General features: G+C 52.5%; 1 protein-coding gene across 1 annotated transcript in view; it reads right to left on the bottom strand.

Moving 5' to 3' along the window:
• RBM26 (RNA binding motif protein 26) overlaps positions 1–18133 on the bottom strand; it is a 109537-nt gene that overhangs the window by 82099 nt on the left and 9305 nt on the right. Inside the window, exons 2-5 of the mRNA XM_073664090.1 lie at positions 16000–16118; positions 11542–11678; positions 1908–1996; positions 1394–1540 (exon numbers count right to left, since the gene is read on the bottom strand). Coding sequence (XP_073520191.1) covers positions 1394–1540; positions 1908–1996; positions 11542–11678; positions 16000–16118 — 492 coding nt within the window. The remainder of the gene's footprint in view (positions 1–1393; positions 1541–1907; positions 1997–11541; positions 11679–15999; positions 16119–18133) is intronic.

Raw genomic sequence — 18133 nt, forward strand, 5'->3', positions numbered from 1 at the left:
TCTCAGTCGCAGGTCATGGGTCTTGCAACAGGATAATGACCCAAAACACACAGCTAAAAACACCCAAGGATGGCTAAGAGGAAAACATTGGACTATTCTGAAGTGGCCTTCTATGAGCCCTGACCTAAATCCTATTGAACATCTTTGGAAAGAGCTGAAACATGCCGTCTGGAAAAGGCAACCTTCAAACACAAGACAACTGGAGCAGTTTGCTCATGAGGAGTGGGCCAAAATACCTGCCGAGAGGTGCAGAAGTCTCATTGACAGTTACAGGAATCGTTTGATTGCAGTGATTGCCTCAAAAGGTTGTTCAACAAAATATTAAGTTAAGGGTACCATCATTTCTATCCAGGCCTGTTTCATGAGTTTAATTTATTTTTAAATTCTGTGGAAGCAGAAAAGTAATGTCTGACTTTCATTTTTTCATTATCATAGATTTTTAATTTATTATTACTTTTGTCAGATTCAAGTTATTTCTGTGACCACTGTGGGTTTTTCTTTCAATAAACGAGGGGTACCAACAATTTTGACCACGTGTGTAAAACCAGAGCTATCAAAGAAGAGAAGAATGGGAACATGCACTTAAATATTTTCCCACACTAGGGGTACACGGACCGCCTGTACTTTGTCAGACCAGAATGACTGTTGAAACCGACTCCCTTTAAATAGGATCTGATCTGCATTACCCAGCAGTTGCCACTACACAGTAAATGAAGCTATGCTGTTCAGGTCCATTCAATGTTGACAACCAGCAGCCAAAAGTAAGATCAGCTGATCGGTGAAGGTGGCGGGTGTTGAATCCCCACCAATCTGATGTTGATGACGTATCCTACAAACAAATCCCAATGTCAAATGCCCAGACAACCCTTTTAAACATAAAAGCTGAAGAGCATTACTATAAGACTATGTTCACACGTTGTGTTTTTGCTGCTTTTTTTGCAAATTTTAAGCTGTGTTTTACAGTATCAGCAAAGCTATGAGATTTCAGAAATCTCAGGCACATACATTGGTTTTTTTTTCCTGACTGAATTGGAAAACTGCTGCGTTTTTGCAAACTGCAGTATGTCACTACTTTCAGCGTTTTTTCACTCATAGAAAGCAATGGGTAAGTGCAAATACGCAAAAAAAAAACAGGAAACTGCATTATGTTTTTTTTGGGGGGACATTAAAGACACAAAGGTACCTGACAAAATTCGCAGAAAAATCAGATTTTTGTAATCAGTTTCTTTACTGCCAAGAAAGCAGGTTATGCCTGCAGAAAAAAACGCAGCAAAAACGCAATGTGTGACCATAGCCTAAGTGTCATCAAATTGCCCATTGGTAAAATTCTGGTAATAGGAAACCCAAATTTAGCTTTCAAACAGAAGTGTACATGAGACGTCCGTCTACTTACCGTGCATTCTTTGTACTCTGCACTTTGCTTCCACTCAGACGGCCGGATGTAGTATCGACATCTGGTCTCTGTTCCTGGCCTCCTGACCGAAAAGATGTAACCGACGTGCTCTCCCTGTCAGAGTTACTCCGCTTTCTGTTATTTTCCCTGTTTAGTGACATCACAAAAGTAAGTATAAAAAACGCAGAGAGGAAAAAAGCAAAACCAAACAGCAGCTCAATAATTTATTTTTTTTATTAAGAGAAATTTTTCAGTCCATATTTGTAGGAGGAGAATCGGCTACACAGTGTGGGCACCACACAGCAGTCACTATCTGGTGCTTACAAAACTCCAGACTCATTTTTACGAGTATCTTTTTATGGCTGAATTCTATATAAATGGACCTTACCTCCAATTCATTGCAAATTACCCATATCCACAATAAGAGTTATATAACCATAAACAATTGTGTAAGCCAAATCTCGTCATTTTACTACAAAAATTTACAAACTGTAAAGGGAAAAAGGGCAATTACTTATTTTCTCTGTGTCGTGTGGTTGATGGCTGCGGACTATGATTTACTCTTCTTAAAGCTTTTTTTTCTTTTTCATCATCATTGGGTACCTGAGATAAAAGATACATTGGTAAATAAGCAGTGAAAACTTTAAGCTCCACCATAAACATAAGATAAATGACGTCCAAAGGCTGATCAACTACTTCCCTCAACCACCCCATTTATAGGGACACTCCGCACGACCGAGCACCCCAGAGTTCTCTATGAGAGAGCCTCCGCCAGGCTCCTCTTCTCCCCCCGCCCCAGGCTTCTCTGCTCTCCCCCCTCCCACACCCGCCCAGGCTCCTCTGCTCTCCCCCTCCCACACCCAGGCGCCTCTTCTCTCGACTACCACATTTATAGGAACACTCTACTCAACCCACCCCCCCACCAACCCCCACACACGATCCTCTGCACTCGCCCACCCCACACACACGATCCTCTGCACTCGCCCGCCCCACACACACACACACGATCCTCTGCACTCGCCCGCCCCACACACACACACACGATCCTCTGCACTCGCCCGCCCCACACACACACACGATCCTCTGCACTCGCCCGCCCCACACACACACACACACACACACGATCCTCTGCACTCGCCCCCCCCCCACACACGATCCTCTGCACTCGCCCCCCCCACACACACGATCCTCTGCACTCGCCCCCCCCACACACACACGATCCTCTGCACTCGCCCCCCCCACACACACACGATCCTCTGCACTCGCCCCCCCCCACACACACGATCCTCTGCACTCGCCCCCCCCCCACACACACGATCCTCTGCACTCGCCCCCCCCACACACACGATCCCCTGCACTCGCCCCCCCCACACACACGATCCTCTGCACTCGCCCCCCCCACACACACACGATCCTCTGCACTCGCCCCCCCACACACACACGATCCTCTGCACTCGCCCCCCCCAAACACACGATCCTCTGCACTCGCCCCCCCCACACACACGATCCTCTGCACTCGCCCCCCCCCACACACACGATCCTCTGCACTCGCCCCCCCCCCACACACACGATCCTCTGCACTCGCCCCCCCCACACACACACGATCCTCTGCACTCGCCCCCCCCACACACACGATCCTCTGCACTCGCCCCCCCCACACACACGATCCTCTGCACTCGCCCCCCACACACACGATCCTCTGCACTCGCCCCCCACACACACGATCCTCTGCACTCGCCCCCCACACACACGATCCTCTGCACTCGCCCCCCACACACACGATCCTCTGCACTCGCCCCCCACACACACGATCCTCTGCACTCGCCCCCCACACACACACACACGATCCTCTGCACTCGCCCGCCCCACACACACGATCCTCTGCACTCGCCCGCCCCACACACACACGATCCTCTGTACTCGCCCACCCCACACACACGATCCTCTGCACTCGCCCGCCCCACACACACACACACACGATCCTCTGCAATCGCCCGCCCCCCACACACACGATCCTCTGCACTCGCCCGCCCCACACACACACACACACGATCCTCTGCACTCACCCGCCCCACACACACACGATCCTCTGCACTCGCCCCCCCCCCACACACACGATCCTCTGCACTCGCCCCCCCCCACACACACGATCCTCTGCACTCGCCCCCCCCCACACACACGATCCTCTGCACTCGCCCCCCCCCCACACACACGATCCTCTGCACTCGCCCCCCCCACACACACACGATCCTCTGCACTCGCCCCCCCCACACACACACGATCCTCTGCACTCGCCCCCCCCACACACACGATCCTCTGCACTCGCCCCCCCCACACACACACGATCCTCTGCACTCGCCCCCCCACACACACACGATCCTCTGCACTCGCCCCCCCCACACACACACGATCCTCTGCACTCGCCCCCCCCCACACACACGATCCTCTGCACTCGCCCCCCCCAAACACACGATCCTCTGCACTCGCCCCCCCCCCACACACACGATCTTCTGCACTCGCCCCCCCCCCACACACGATCTTCTGCACTCGCCCCCCCCCACACACACGATCCTCTGCACTCGCCCCCCCCACACACACGATCCTCTGCACTCGCCCCCCCCCACACACACGATCCTCTGCACTCGCCCCCCCCCACACACACGATCCTCTGCACTCGCCCCCCCCCACACACACGATCCTCTGCACTCGCCCCCCCCCCACACACACGATCCTCTGCACTCGCCCCACCCCACACACACGATCCTCTGCACTCGCCCCACCCCACATACACGATCCTCTGCACTCGCCCCACCCCACACACACGATCCTCTGCACTCGCCCCCCCTCACACAAACGATCCTCTGCACTCGCCCCTCCACACACACGATCCTCTGCACTCGCCCCTCCACACACACGATCCTCTGCACTCGCCCCCCCCTCACACACACACGATCCTCTGCACTCGCCCCCCCCATCACACACACACACGATCCTCTGCACTCGCCCCCCCTCACACACACGATCCTCTGCACTTGCCCCTCCACACACACGATCCTCTGCACTCGCCCCCCCCTCACACACACACTATCCTCTGCACTCGCCCCCCCCTCACACACACACTATCCTCTGCACTCGCCCCCCCCTCACACACACACTATCCTCTGCACTCGCCCCCCCCTCACACACACAATCCTCTGCACTCGCCCCCCCCTCACACACACACACTATCCTCTGCACTCGCCCCCCCCTCACACACACACACTATCCTCTGCACTCGACCCCCCCTCACACACACACACTATCCTCTGCACTCGCCCCCCCCCTCACACACACACTATCCTCTGCACTCGCCCCCCCCTCACACACACACACTATCCTCTGCACTCGCCCCTCCACACACACGATCCTCTGCACTCGCCCCCCCTCACACACACACGATCCTCTGCACTCGCCCCCCCCCTCACACACACGATCCTCTGCACTCGCCCCTCCACACACACGATCCTCTGCACTCGCCCCCCCCCTCACACACGATCCTCTGCACTCGCCCCCCCCCACACACACGATCCTCTGCACTCGCCCCCACACACACACGATCCTCTGCACTCGCCCCCCCCACACACACGATCCTCTGCACTCGCCCCCCCCACACACGATCCTCTGCACTCGCCCCCCCCCCACACACACGATCCTCTGCACTCGCCCCCCCCCACACACACGATCCTCTGCACTCGCCCCCCCACACACACACGATCCTCTGCACTCGCCCCCCCCAAACACACGATCCTCTGCACTCGCCCCCCCCACACACACGATCCTCTGCACTCGCCCCCCCCCCACACACACGATCCTCTGCACTCGCCCCCCCCCACACACACGATCCTCTGCACTCGCCCCCCCCACACACACACGATCCTCTGCACTCGCCCCCCCCACACACACGATCCTCTGCACTCGCCCCCCCCACACACACGATCCTCTGCACTCGCCCCCCCCCACACACACGATCCTCTGCACTCGCCCCCCACACACACGATCCTCTGCACTCGCCCCCCACACACACAATCCTCTGCACTCGCCCCCCACACACACGATCCTCTGCACTCGCCCCCCACACACACGATCCTCTGCACTCGCCCCCCACACACACGATCCTCTGCACTCGCCCCCCACACACACGATCCTCTGCACTCGCCCGCCCCACACACACACACACACGATCCTCTGCACTCGCCCGCCCCACACACACGATCCTCTGCACTCGCCCGCCCCACACACACACACACACGATCCTCTGTACTCGCCCACCCCACACACACGATCCTCTGCACTCGCCCGCCCCACACACACACACACACGATCCTCTGCACTCGCCCGCCCCCCACACACACACACGATCCTCTGCACTCGCCCGCCCCACACACACACACACGATCCTCTGCACTCGCCCGCCCCACACACACACGATCCTCTGCACTCGCCCCCCCCCCCACACACACGATCCTCTGCACTCGCCCCCCCCCCACACACACGATCCTCTGCACTCGCCCCCCCCACACACACGATCCTCTGCACTCGCCCCCCCCACACACACACGATCCTCTGCACTCGCCCCCCCCACACACACACGATCCTCTGCACTCGCCCCCCCCCACACACACGATCCTCTGCACTCGCCCCCCCCACACACACGATCCTCTGCACTCGCCCCCCCCACACACACGATCCTCTGCACTCGCCCCCCCCACACACACACGATCCTCTGCACTCGCCCCCCCCACACACACGATCCTCTGCACTCGCCCCCCCCAAACACACGATCCTCTGCACTCGCCCCCCCCAAACACACGATCCTCTGCACTCGCCCCCCCACACACACACGATCCTCTGCACTCGCCCCCCCCACACACACGATCCTCTGCACTCGCCCCCCCCCACACACACGATCCTCTGCACTCGCCCCCCCCACACACACACACGATCCTCTGCACTCGCCCCCCCCCACACACACGATCCTCTGCACTCGCCCCCCCCCACACACACACGATCCTCTGCACTCGCCCCACCCCACACACACGATCCTCTGCACTCGCCCCACCCCACACACACGATCCTCTGCACTCGCCCCACCCCACACACACGATCCTCTGCACTCGCCCCACCCCACACACACGATCCTCTGCAATCGCCCCCCACACACACGATCCTCTGCACTCGCCCCCCACACACACGATCCTCTGCACTCGCCCCCCCCCCACACACACGATCCTCTGCACTCGCCCCCCCTCACACACACGATCCTCTGCACTCGCCCCCCCTTCACACACACACACACACTATCCTCTGCACTCGCCCCCCCCACACACACGATCCTCTGCACTCGCCCCCCCCACACACGATCCTCTGCACTCGCCCCCCCACACACACACACACGATCCTCTGCACTCGCCCCCCCCTCACACACACGATCCTCTGCTCTCGCCCCCCCTCACACACACTATCCTCTGCACTCGCCCCCCCCTCACACACACTATCCTCTGCACTCGCCCCCCCCCACACACGATCCTCTGCACTTGCCCCCCCTCACACACACGATCCTCTGCACTAGCCCCCCCCTCACACACACACAATCCTCTGCACTCGCCCCCCCTCACACACACGATCCTCTGCACTCGCCCCCCCCTCACACACACGATCCTCTGCACTCGCCCCCCCCTCACACACACACACTATCCTCTGCACTCGCCCCCCCCTCACACACACGATCCTCTGCACTCGCCCCCCCCTCACACACACGATCCTCTGCACTCGTCCCCCCCTCACACACACACGATCCTCTGCACTCGCCCCCCCCTCACACACACACGATCCTCTGCACTCGCCCCCCCCCTCACACACACAATCCTCTGCACTCGCCCCCCCCTCACACACACACACTATCCTCTGCACTCGCCCCCCCCTCACACACACACACTATCCTCTGCACTCGCCCCTCCACACACACGATCCTCTGCAGTCGCCCCCCCTCACACACACACGATCCTCTGCACTCGCCCCCCCCTCACACACACGATCCTCTGCACTCGCCCCTCCACACACACGATCCTCTGCACTCGCCCCCCCTCACACACGATCCTCTGCACTCGCCCCCCCACACACACACGATCCTCTGCACTCGCCCCCCCCACACACACACACACGATCCTCTGCACTCGCCCCCCCCTCACACACACGTTCCTCTGCACTCGCCCCTCCACACACACGATCCTCTGCACTCGCCCCCCCCCTCACACACACACACACACACACGATCCTCTGCACTCGCCCCCCCCTCACACACACACACGATCCTCTGCACTCGCCCCCCCCTCACACACACACACGATCCTCTGCACTCGCCCCCCCTCACACACACGATCCTCTGCACTCGCCCCCCACACACACGATCCTCTGCACTCGCCCCCCACACACACGATCCTCTGCACTCGCCCCCCACACACACTATCCTCTGCACTCGCCCCCCACACACACGATCCTCTGCACTCGCCCCCCACACACACGATCCTCTGCACTCGCCCCCCACACACACTATCCTCTGCACTCGCCCCCCACACACACTATCCTCTGCACTCGCCCCCCACACACACTATCCTCTGCACTCGCCCCCCACACACACGATCCTCTGCACTCGCCCCCCACACACACGATCCTCTGCACTCGCCCCCCACACACACTATCCTCTGCACTCGCCCCCCACACACACGATCCTCTGCACTCGCCCCCCACACACACGATCCTCTGCACTCGCCCCCCACACACACGATCCTCTGCACTCGCCCCCCACACACACGATCCTCTGCACTCGCCCCCCACACACACGATCCTCTGCACTCGCCCCCCACACACACGATCCTCTGCACTCGCCCCCCACACACACGATCCTCTGCACTCGCCCCCCACACACACGATCCTCTGCACTCGCCCCCCACACACACGATCCTCTGCACTCGCCCCCCACACACACGATCCTCTGCACTCGCCCCCCACACACACGATCCTCTGCACTCGCCCCCCACACACACGATCCTCTGCACTCGCCCCCCACACACACGATCCTCTGCACTCGCCCCCCACACACACGATCCTCTGCACTCGCCCCCCACACACACGATCCTCTGCACTCGCCCCCCACACACACGATCCTCTGCACTCGCCCCCCACACACACGATCCTCTGCACTCGCCCCCCACACACACGATCCTCTGCACTCGCCCCCCACACACACGATCCTCTGCACTCGCCCCCCACACACACGATCCTCTGCACTCGCCCCCCACACACACGATCCTCTGCACTCGCCCCCCACACACACGATCCTCTGCACTCGCCCCCCACACACACGATCCTCTGCACTCGCCCCCCACACACACGATCCTCTGCACTCGCCCCCCACACACACGATCCTCTGCACTCGCCCCCCACACACACGATCCTCTGCACTCGCCCCCCACACACACGATCCTCTGCACTCGCCCCCCACACACACGATCCTCTGCACTCGCCCCCCACACACACGATCCTCTGCACTCGCCCCCCACACACACGATCCTCTGCACTCGCCCCCCACACACACGATCCTCTGCACTCGCCCCCCACACACACGATCCTCTGCACTCGCCCCCCACACACACGATCCTCTGCACTCGCCCCCCACACACACGATCCTCTGCACTCGCCCCCCACACACACGATCCTCTGCACTCGCCCCCCACACACACGATCCTCTGCACTCGCCCCCCACACACACGATCCTCTGCACTCGCCCCCCACACACACGATCCTCTGCACTCGCCCCCCACACACACGATCCTCTGCACTCGCCCCCCACACACACGATCCTCTGCACTCGCCCCCCACACACACGATCCTCTGCACTCGCCCCCCACACACACGATCCTCTGCACTCGCCCCCCACACACACGATCCTCTGCACTCGCCCCCCACACACACGATCCTCTGCACTCGCCCCCCACACACACGATCCTCTGCACTCGCCCCCCACACACACGATCCTCTGCACTCGCCCCCCACACACACGATCCTCTGCACTCGCCCCCCACACACACGATCCTCTGCACTCGCCCCCCACACACACGATCCTCTGCACTCGCCCCCCACACACACGATCCTCTGCACTCGCCCCCCACACACACGATCCTCTGCACTCGCCCCCCACACACACGATCCTCTGCACTCGCCCCCCACACACACGATCCTCTGCACTCGCCCCCCACACACACGATCCTCTGCACTCGCCCCCCACACACACGATCCTCTGCACTCGCCCCCCACACACACGATCCTCTGCACTCGCCCCCCACACACACGATCCTCTGCACTCGCCCCCCACACACACGATCCTCTGCACTCGCCCCCCACACACACGATCCTCTGCACTCGCTCCTCCACACACACGATCCTCTGCACTCGCCCCCCCCTCACACACACACACGATCCTCTTGGTGCAGCTCTACGCCCAGAGAACAGAAAGATTGGCTATTGGAAATCTAAAAGGCAAGATAATTCTCTAACCACTGTACACATTAGACTGTAATTTGGTTCAGCCAAATTTAGTCTAATGTGTACAGTGCACACAAACAGTGCCAGAAAGCGGGGAAATGTATTTTTAGCATCAAGATGAAAGTAATGGTACAAATGTAGCCCCATGATGCGGACAAAGGATGTGCCACTGATATGTCGATAGCAAAAACAAAATTAAATGTACTTTTTAACAATATTTTTTTCTGCAGCCACTAAGGGCTGCCATTTTTATTAAATGTTTTGTAAGTATCTGAGCACGACACTTAAACACCTTAAATACAGCAGCTCCCGGGCACAGAAGACTGGTCGGTGTCTGACCACATCTCCTACACTGTGGCTGCCGCTAGCTGGGACCTAGGCACTCCCACTGGGCTATGCAGTTCACAGCTGTGGGGGAAAGGAAGGTGGGGGATAACTATTTTGTTGTAGTCCACACGTGCACTGTGAGCTACTATTTCCTCTCGTTACTGCTCACAGTGTTCTGCGGCGAGTGGTGACAGGAGGTCTGGGACTTGGCGAGCAGTTAACAGCAGCCTGACACTGCACTACTGTAGTTGTTCTCTCTGCTGGAAGAAGTCACTTCCACAGGCCTCCTCTGAACAGTGAGAACACTGCATACGGCGTGGACTTTTACCAGCACTGAGAACAGCTCAGTAACCTGGTATTAGTAGCAAAAGACCAGGCTGCCGACCTACATGCACCGCAATGATCAGAGCACAGCCCTGTAGTCATTGCGCGGCTGTGCTCTGAACTTAAAACAATAATACTTTACATTTCTGCAATTGTGGGAAAAAAAGTGTGTGTGTGTGTGTGTGTGTGTGTGTGTGTGTGTGTGTGTGTGTGTGTGTGTGTGTGTGTGTGTGTGTGTGTGTGTGTGTGTGTGTGTGTGTGTGTGTGCGCGCGCGCGCGCGCGTGGGGACACACACACACACACATTCCCTTTAAGCTTTGCCAAAGACACAGCCTAGTGGCCATCTACACAAGCCAGCACAAGTAAGCAGCAATCACACGACAAAAGGAAAACCTTTAATTTGTTGCCATAACTAAGATGCATGCGCAAAGTAAGGCTATGTGCACACTGGGGGTTTTCTTGGGCGTTCAAAACCAAAAAGCTTTTTTAAGGAGAGACCTTTTCAGGAAAATCTTTTTTTTGGAGGAACTTATTTCCCTGACGTGTTTCCTACAGAGGTTTTGAAAACATTTTTTTTCCTGAAGCATTCTTTTGATTGGACCGTGCCTAGCTTAAATGGTTGGGATTGGAGCGCAGTCTCTGCTGCAGGAGACCATTAAGCATAGTGGCCGTCCTGTGGGTGATCTCGAGATCACAACTCTTTGGCCTGCATCATCACTGCCATACATTCACAGCGCTGGGAAATTAAACATGTGAAACTAGTCTACAAGTTCTGACAGACCCAATTGTACAGTCAATTATAACTATTTTTTCACTAATGTTACTATGTTGAAAAACTAAGATATGTGGTCCAATATCCCTTATCTACACATAACTTTTAGCACTTGGGGCCACCTGGAATATGGTTTATACATACCTCTTCTTTCTTAGCTTCTTTTTCTTCATTCTCTAGTGGGTCTTCCTTTACGATTACTGTTGACGTAGGTTCAGGGGGTGGGAGATAGCTCTTTGTGTTCACAGCATCAAATAATTTGTCTACAAAGCCTTGCGTTTCTGAAAGAAAGTGTTAAAAGTTACAGTCCATAGAATGAACACAAAATGTCATTGAAACCAACATATAGGCCAATCCATAAAGCCCAACTGTGATCAGACAATTGAGATGTTCAGCTCGGGAAGAAAAAAAATAATAGTAGAAAGTTATTTTTACATTAAAGGGAATTCTTAGCATACGCTGGTGACATCTGCTTTTTATGATATCAATTCATGATGAGTGGGGGTCCAAACCCTGAGCAGACAGACAGGAGTACTTGTGAGGAGCGAAACTCAGAAAATTACAGCAATTAACCCCTTTACAACATGGTCGGGAAGGGGTTCCCACGAAATGGTGTAAATTTATGTCATGGCGATCAAGCGGGCACAGTAGCTGTGCCTGCACGATCGCCACCAGGACCTTGGCGTACGTTATAGCCAAGCTCCAGCTGTCACGGCCAGGAGCGGTGCCCGCACTGCCCTGGCCCATTAAACCCATTAAATGCCGAGACCAACAGTGATTGCAGCATTTAGTAGGCTGGGAGAGGGCTCGATGATATCGCAAGTGCCTGATCGTTGCCATGGCAACTTGAGGTTGTCATGACGACCTCTGGGTTTGCCAACTACGGAGGCCTGTTTAGACCATGTCCAGAGCATGACAACAGGTATAATGCATTGTAATGCTTTATACCAGCGATCATAGTAATAAAAGTCCCAAAGGAGGGGCCAAGTAAAGAAGTAAATACAAAGTTTAAGGGTATGTGCACACGATGCAGAAATGCTCAGGATTTTTTCCTGAGCGTTTCTGCATCTCTCTGGCAGGAAAAAACGCATGCGGATTGTACATGCGGTTTCCTGCCAGGGACAAGCGGAAATGAAGCGGTCTTCACTTTCATTTCCGCATGCGGGTTGACAAGCGCTTCCCAAGCGATTTTAGCATCACTTGGAAAGTGCTTGTCAACTTCACACTATATAAATCCATGCAACCGGCATGGATTTATATAGTGTGTGATGTCAAAAAATAAAAAATAAATCTATACGTTACCCTCTGATGGCCCCCGGTGTCCTGCTTCGCTCGGTCCCGGCTGCCGGCAGTGAAGACTGTAGGACCTTCCGACGTCAGCGTCACGTGACCCGTCACATGACTCTGACGTCAGCGAAGGGCCTTCATTCAACCGCGAAGTGCGCGGGAAGCCGGCAGGACGCAGCGCGGGCCGTCAGAAGGTGAGAATATATATATTTTTTATTTTATTCTTTTTTTTTTAATGGTACCTGGGTCTGGATGAGAGTCCTCTCATCCACACCCGGGTACCATCCGCACATTAGACCGCATGAAAAGCGCATCAACATATACAGTGATGCGGATGCCATGCGGTCTAATGCAAGTCAATGGCGGCAAAAGAGCAGCGTTTCCACAAAATTAATTGACATGCTGCGGATTTTTGACCGCAGCGTTTACGCTGCGGAAAAATCCGCATCATGGGCACAGCACATGCGGATTTCCATTGGGGAACATTGCTGCCCTTCTACCATGCGTTTTTCATGCGTTTCCGCGGCGTTTACGCAACTGCAAAAATGCCGCGGAAACGCATGAAAAACGCATCGTGTGAACTCAGCCTTATACCAATAGATAGATATATTTATGCAAAAAAAAAAAACACAACACATTTGGTTTCACCACGTCTGAAACGACCCAACCTATAAAACAGTCACTAATTAACCCCTTCAGTGAACTACGCAAAAAATGAGCCTTTTCATTTTATAACGCCAAAAAGTGACATAAAACGTGATCAAAACGTCAAAATGGAAATGAAAACGTGACATTGTCCCACAAGAAGCAGGTTGCCATGCAAATGATGAAATACGTGTGCTGAAACAAAATCTCAGAATCAGTGGGATATATTAAGTTATTACCACAAAGTGATACTGGTCAGGAAGGTGAAAACAGCCGTAACCTTTCTGGCCCAGGGCGTATTGGTACGTATCTGTGCCCTGAGCCTTATGGGCCTGATACGTATTAATACGTCCTGGCGATTTCGCCCGCACACAAGCGGTGCAGGCGAGATTGCCGCCAGGTGTCAGCTGATTGTCACAGCTGACACGCGGTACTATGTGCAGGGAGCGGTCCCGCACCGCTCCTGGCACATTAACCCAAGAAATGCTGCGATCTAAATCAATCGCAACATTCCAGTGCCAAGAGGAGGTAAGCGCTATACTTACTTTCTCTGCCGGCATCCAGCGGCGTCCGAGTCCGGTCCCGGATGTTGCCATGGTGACCCGAAGCCATCATGACAACATCCGGGACACCAGGAGGCAGGAAGTTGCTTTGGTCATGTGCAGTGCACGACCAAAGTAACTTCTCCCAGTGCAGCGCTGACAGGCTGCATGGCATAGGGAGCTACTACTCTCTATGCCATGCAGGCGATCAGGCTGCAAAAAGTGAAAGTCCCATATTGGTACAACGTGAACAAGTAATAAAAATTAAAAAAAAAGAAAAAAAAAATTATATATATATTGTACCCATAAATAAATAATCTTATGAAAAAAAAAAATAAACCAATAAAAGTACACATATTTGGTATTGCTGCGTCCGGAACGACCTGACCTATAAAAGGGTCCTGCTAGTTAACCCCTTTAGTGAACACGATAAAAAAAATAAAAAATAAATAAACATAAAACTGTTTTATAATCATATCGCCAAACAAAAAATGGAATAATACGAGATCAAAAAGACAATTGTAAATAAAAATGGTACCACTGCAAACGTCATCTTGTCCCGCAAAAAACAAGCTGCCTTACAACACCTATGGCCGAAAAATAAAAAAGTTATAGCTCAGAACAAAGCGATGCAAAAACAATGCTTTTTTCTATAAAATAGTTTTTATTGTGTAAAAGCGCCAAAATATTTAAAAAAAAATATATAAATGTAGTACCGCTATAAACGTACTGACCCAAAGAATAAAGCTACCTTATCAATTTTACCACACGCAGAACAGCATAAAAAAAAACTCAAAAAAACAATTCCTGAATTGTTGGTTTTTGTTTATTCTGCCTTCTAAAAATCAGAATAGAAAGCCACCAAAAAATGTCACCTGCCCGAAAATGGTACCAATAAAAACGTCAATTTGTCCCGCAAAAAAACAAGCCGCCACATGGCTGTCGGTCGAAGTATGGAAAATTTAAAGCTCTCAAAATATGGCGATGTAAAAACTAGTCTGCAAAAAAATGCATCTTTTAGTGTGTGACAGCTGTCAATCATAAAAATCCGATATGAATCTGGCATCGCTGTAATCGCACCGACCCAAAGAATAAAGTCGTCTAAAAAATAAACTTAGTGGCGAGGGCTGGGCTAGTGGCTGCACATAACACATCTGCATCTCTGGCTGCTATGGGCATAAAAGTGGACAAACTTATGGTGTGGCCCCCATGCTCCCCTGACCTCAACCCCATTGAGAACCAAAAGGAGTGTCTATGATGGTGGGAGGGAGTTCACATCTAAGCAACAGCTCTGGGAGGGTATTCTGTCCTCATGCAAAACAATTAAAGCAGAAACCATCCAAAACCTGACAAATTCAATGGACGAGAGAGTTCAGACGCTCCTTTCGAACAAGGGGTCCTATGTGCAAATGTAACATCACCTAGAATAAAGTTTTGAGTTGAAAACTGTTTGATTTCAGTTTGTAATAACCTGCTAATGCTTATAATTTCAAAAATGACCATTTTTTTGTTCTTTATTAAAATGAAAAGGTTGACATCTCTGCTGTGCATAATAATTTGGAACATGCATTTTGAGAGCAGTTTGAGTTTTTTATTTTTGAAAAAATATACTGTTATCATAGGCAGTTTGTACAAAAACCTTTCAATTGTACTCTAATAGTTATTTGACTGGAAAATTACAATGACTGCAATTCATATAGGTAATTTGGGAAAATCTGAGAAAATATTATTTGCATAATTTGGAACACAGTGTAGCTGTGCCCCTTCCTTCACAGGACTAGCGTATATGCAGGCAGTCAGAGCCCCACTAAGTGATGGTATATGCCAGCAAAACACCATCACATCATATGATGGAAAAAACACTTCTATTCGGGTGCATTCACACATCAGTGCAATGTCTGCACTTTTATCGGACAGTGCACAGACCCACTGAGTACGCCCTCAACATCAGATCAGAATAGGACGTGCTCCGAGTATCCCCAATGTCATTCTTGGCTCCGTCATGGTCACGGATGTGTGAATGGATCTGTGAGTTTAAGCAATGTCTAATCAGACATCACTCGGACATTTCACTTGGATGTGTGAACGCCCCCTTACCATGGAAAACATGCAGTGTGTGTGGATTTACCTCTCTGAAGAAACACATCCAGCTGATCTATGCACAGGGCCTTCAGCTCTCTGTCACTTTTATCCTTCTTCACTAAGGCAACAACGTATTTTGCAAGGGCTGATGGGTCAGCGTCACAGCTGTAAGGAGAAAACACAAGACAGTCAAGGAGTAAAGCTGAAAGCAGCCTCGTCATTTACATGATAACCCAGCAGTCTGCACAGGACGTCCATCAGGTAACAACCTGATGTCTAACAATTCGAGACATTGCTCTCACTCCCACCTCAAATACAGCGCTCTGCATTACCAGCCAAAATCTGCCCCCATAAACAGACTAAAGTCTGCCACAGTCATCAGTATCAGCCAACAGTCTAATGCAGGGGTGGGCTATTTTCCCAGGGGGGCACATAGGGATCTGGGATTGTGGTGGAGGGCCGAACAAATTGCTCAACTTAATTCAGATCAATATTAATGTTACCTCTATATAAAAAACAGTAAATCATATGGTGCTGATTCACAGGAAAGAATACAGGTTACAATATGCCCCATTGTATTATGTATTAGCAGCGAGCCAACATGTTACCCATACCACTGGTAAGCCACCGCAGGGATGTGCTGCTGGACTACGGAAACGTGAGGGGCTGATCAGGTTATTTTCTTGTAGCCAACTCCAATGGACAGAAAGAAAATATCTGTGGACAACCCCTTTTAAACGCCCCCAGACTGCAGTATTAATGTGAACATACACGATGCATCAGCACACCATTTAATGAATAAGTGAACTCCACTGTTGTACACATAAAAACGTAAGGTACTTCGTTAACATTTATTGATCAAAAAGTGCAAAAGCCTCCAACCACGACATGTTAACTAAGGCCCTTACACTCTGAATGTGTACAACAAAGTGGAGTTCAGGTATTCACTATTCACAATGTGCTGACGCATAGTGTATGTACACATTGTGGTATAATGGCCACAGTGTATTTGTGTACCTCTACATTCATTTAAAGGGAACCTGTCATGTCCTGTGTACTATGTAAACTGCCAACATTGTGTTAGTGATGCAATATGTATCACTAACACGCATTTTTCATTAAAACTGGGGTTAATATCATGAGTATAAAGCATTTTATATACTTATATGATACCTGCTCGTTCAGTCATAGGGTGTGATCCTCGCATTCAGTCAGGGCTGGAGCTGCCCACGTATTTGCATTCTGCTCCCGGCTCGTGCTGAAGTATGGGGCGCCTGCACAGTATGTCATGGCCAGCCAGAAAAGCTTGTAGCGAGCCGCGCATGTGCTGTGACGAGCGGCTCCGGCCGTGCACAGTGAAGCTGGGAACTACATAACCTCACAGCACATGCGCGGCTCCCCTCGCTGCAAGCTTTTCTGGCTGGCCATGACATACTGTGCAGGCGCCCCATACTTCAGCACGAGCCGGGAGCAGAATGCAAATACGTGGGCAGCTCCAGCCCTGACTGAATGCGAGGATCACACCCTATGACTGAACGAGCAGGTAGGATATAAGTATATAAAATGCTTTACACTCATATTAGCCCCAGTTTTAATGAATAAAGCGTGTTAGTGATACATATTGCATCACTAACAACACAATGGGGGCAGTTTACATAGTACACAGGACATGACAGGTTCCCTTTAATAGTAAAGGTGTGAGGGCACTATTTTTTGCTGTATTAAGTGTTTTTTTGGTTATAGGTTTCTGGCATTAAATGGCATATGCTGTACTAAAATAATAAAGTCAATGGGCCCATACCGGTCTGTTTAATTTTGCAGATATAACTAAGGCTATGTGCTCACGATGCAGAAATGCTCAGGATTTTTTCCTGAGCGTTTCTGCATCTCCCTGGCAGAAAAAAACGCATGCGGATTGTACATGCATTTTCCTGCCAGGGACATGCGGAAATGGAGCGCTATTCACTGAATTTCCGCATGCGGATTGACAAGCGCTTTCCAAGCGATTTTAGCATCACTTGGAAAGTGCTTGTGACAACTTGGTCACACTATATAAATCCATGCAAACGGCATGGATTTATATAGTGTGACCCGAGAGAGTGGTTAAAAATAAAAAAATAAATCTATACTTACCCTCCGATGGCCTGCGCTGGCTTGCCAGCAGTGGATTGAAAGACCTG

This window comes from Phyllobates terribilis, unplaced genomic scaffold (assembly GCF_046119375.1).
Source record: "Phyllobates terribilis strain yellow unplaced genomic scaffold, ASM4611937v1 Scaffold_2__4_contigs__length_985480577, whole genome shotgun sequence".
In the NCBI taxonomy this organism is placed as follows: domain Eukaryota; kingdom Metazoa; phylum Chordata; class Amphibia; order Anura; family Dendrobatidae; genus Phyllobates; species Phyllobates terribilis.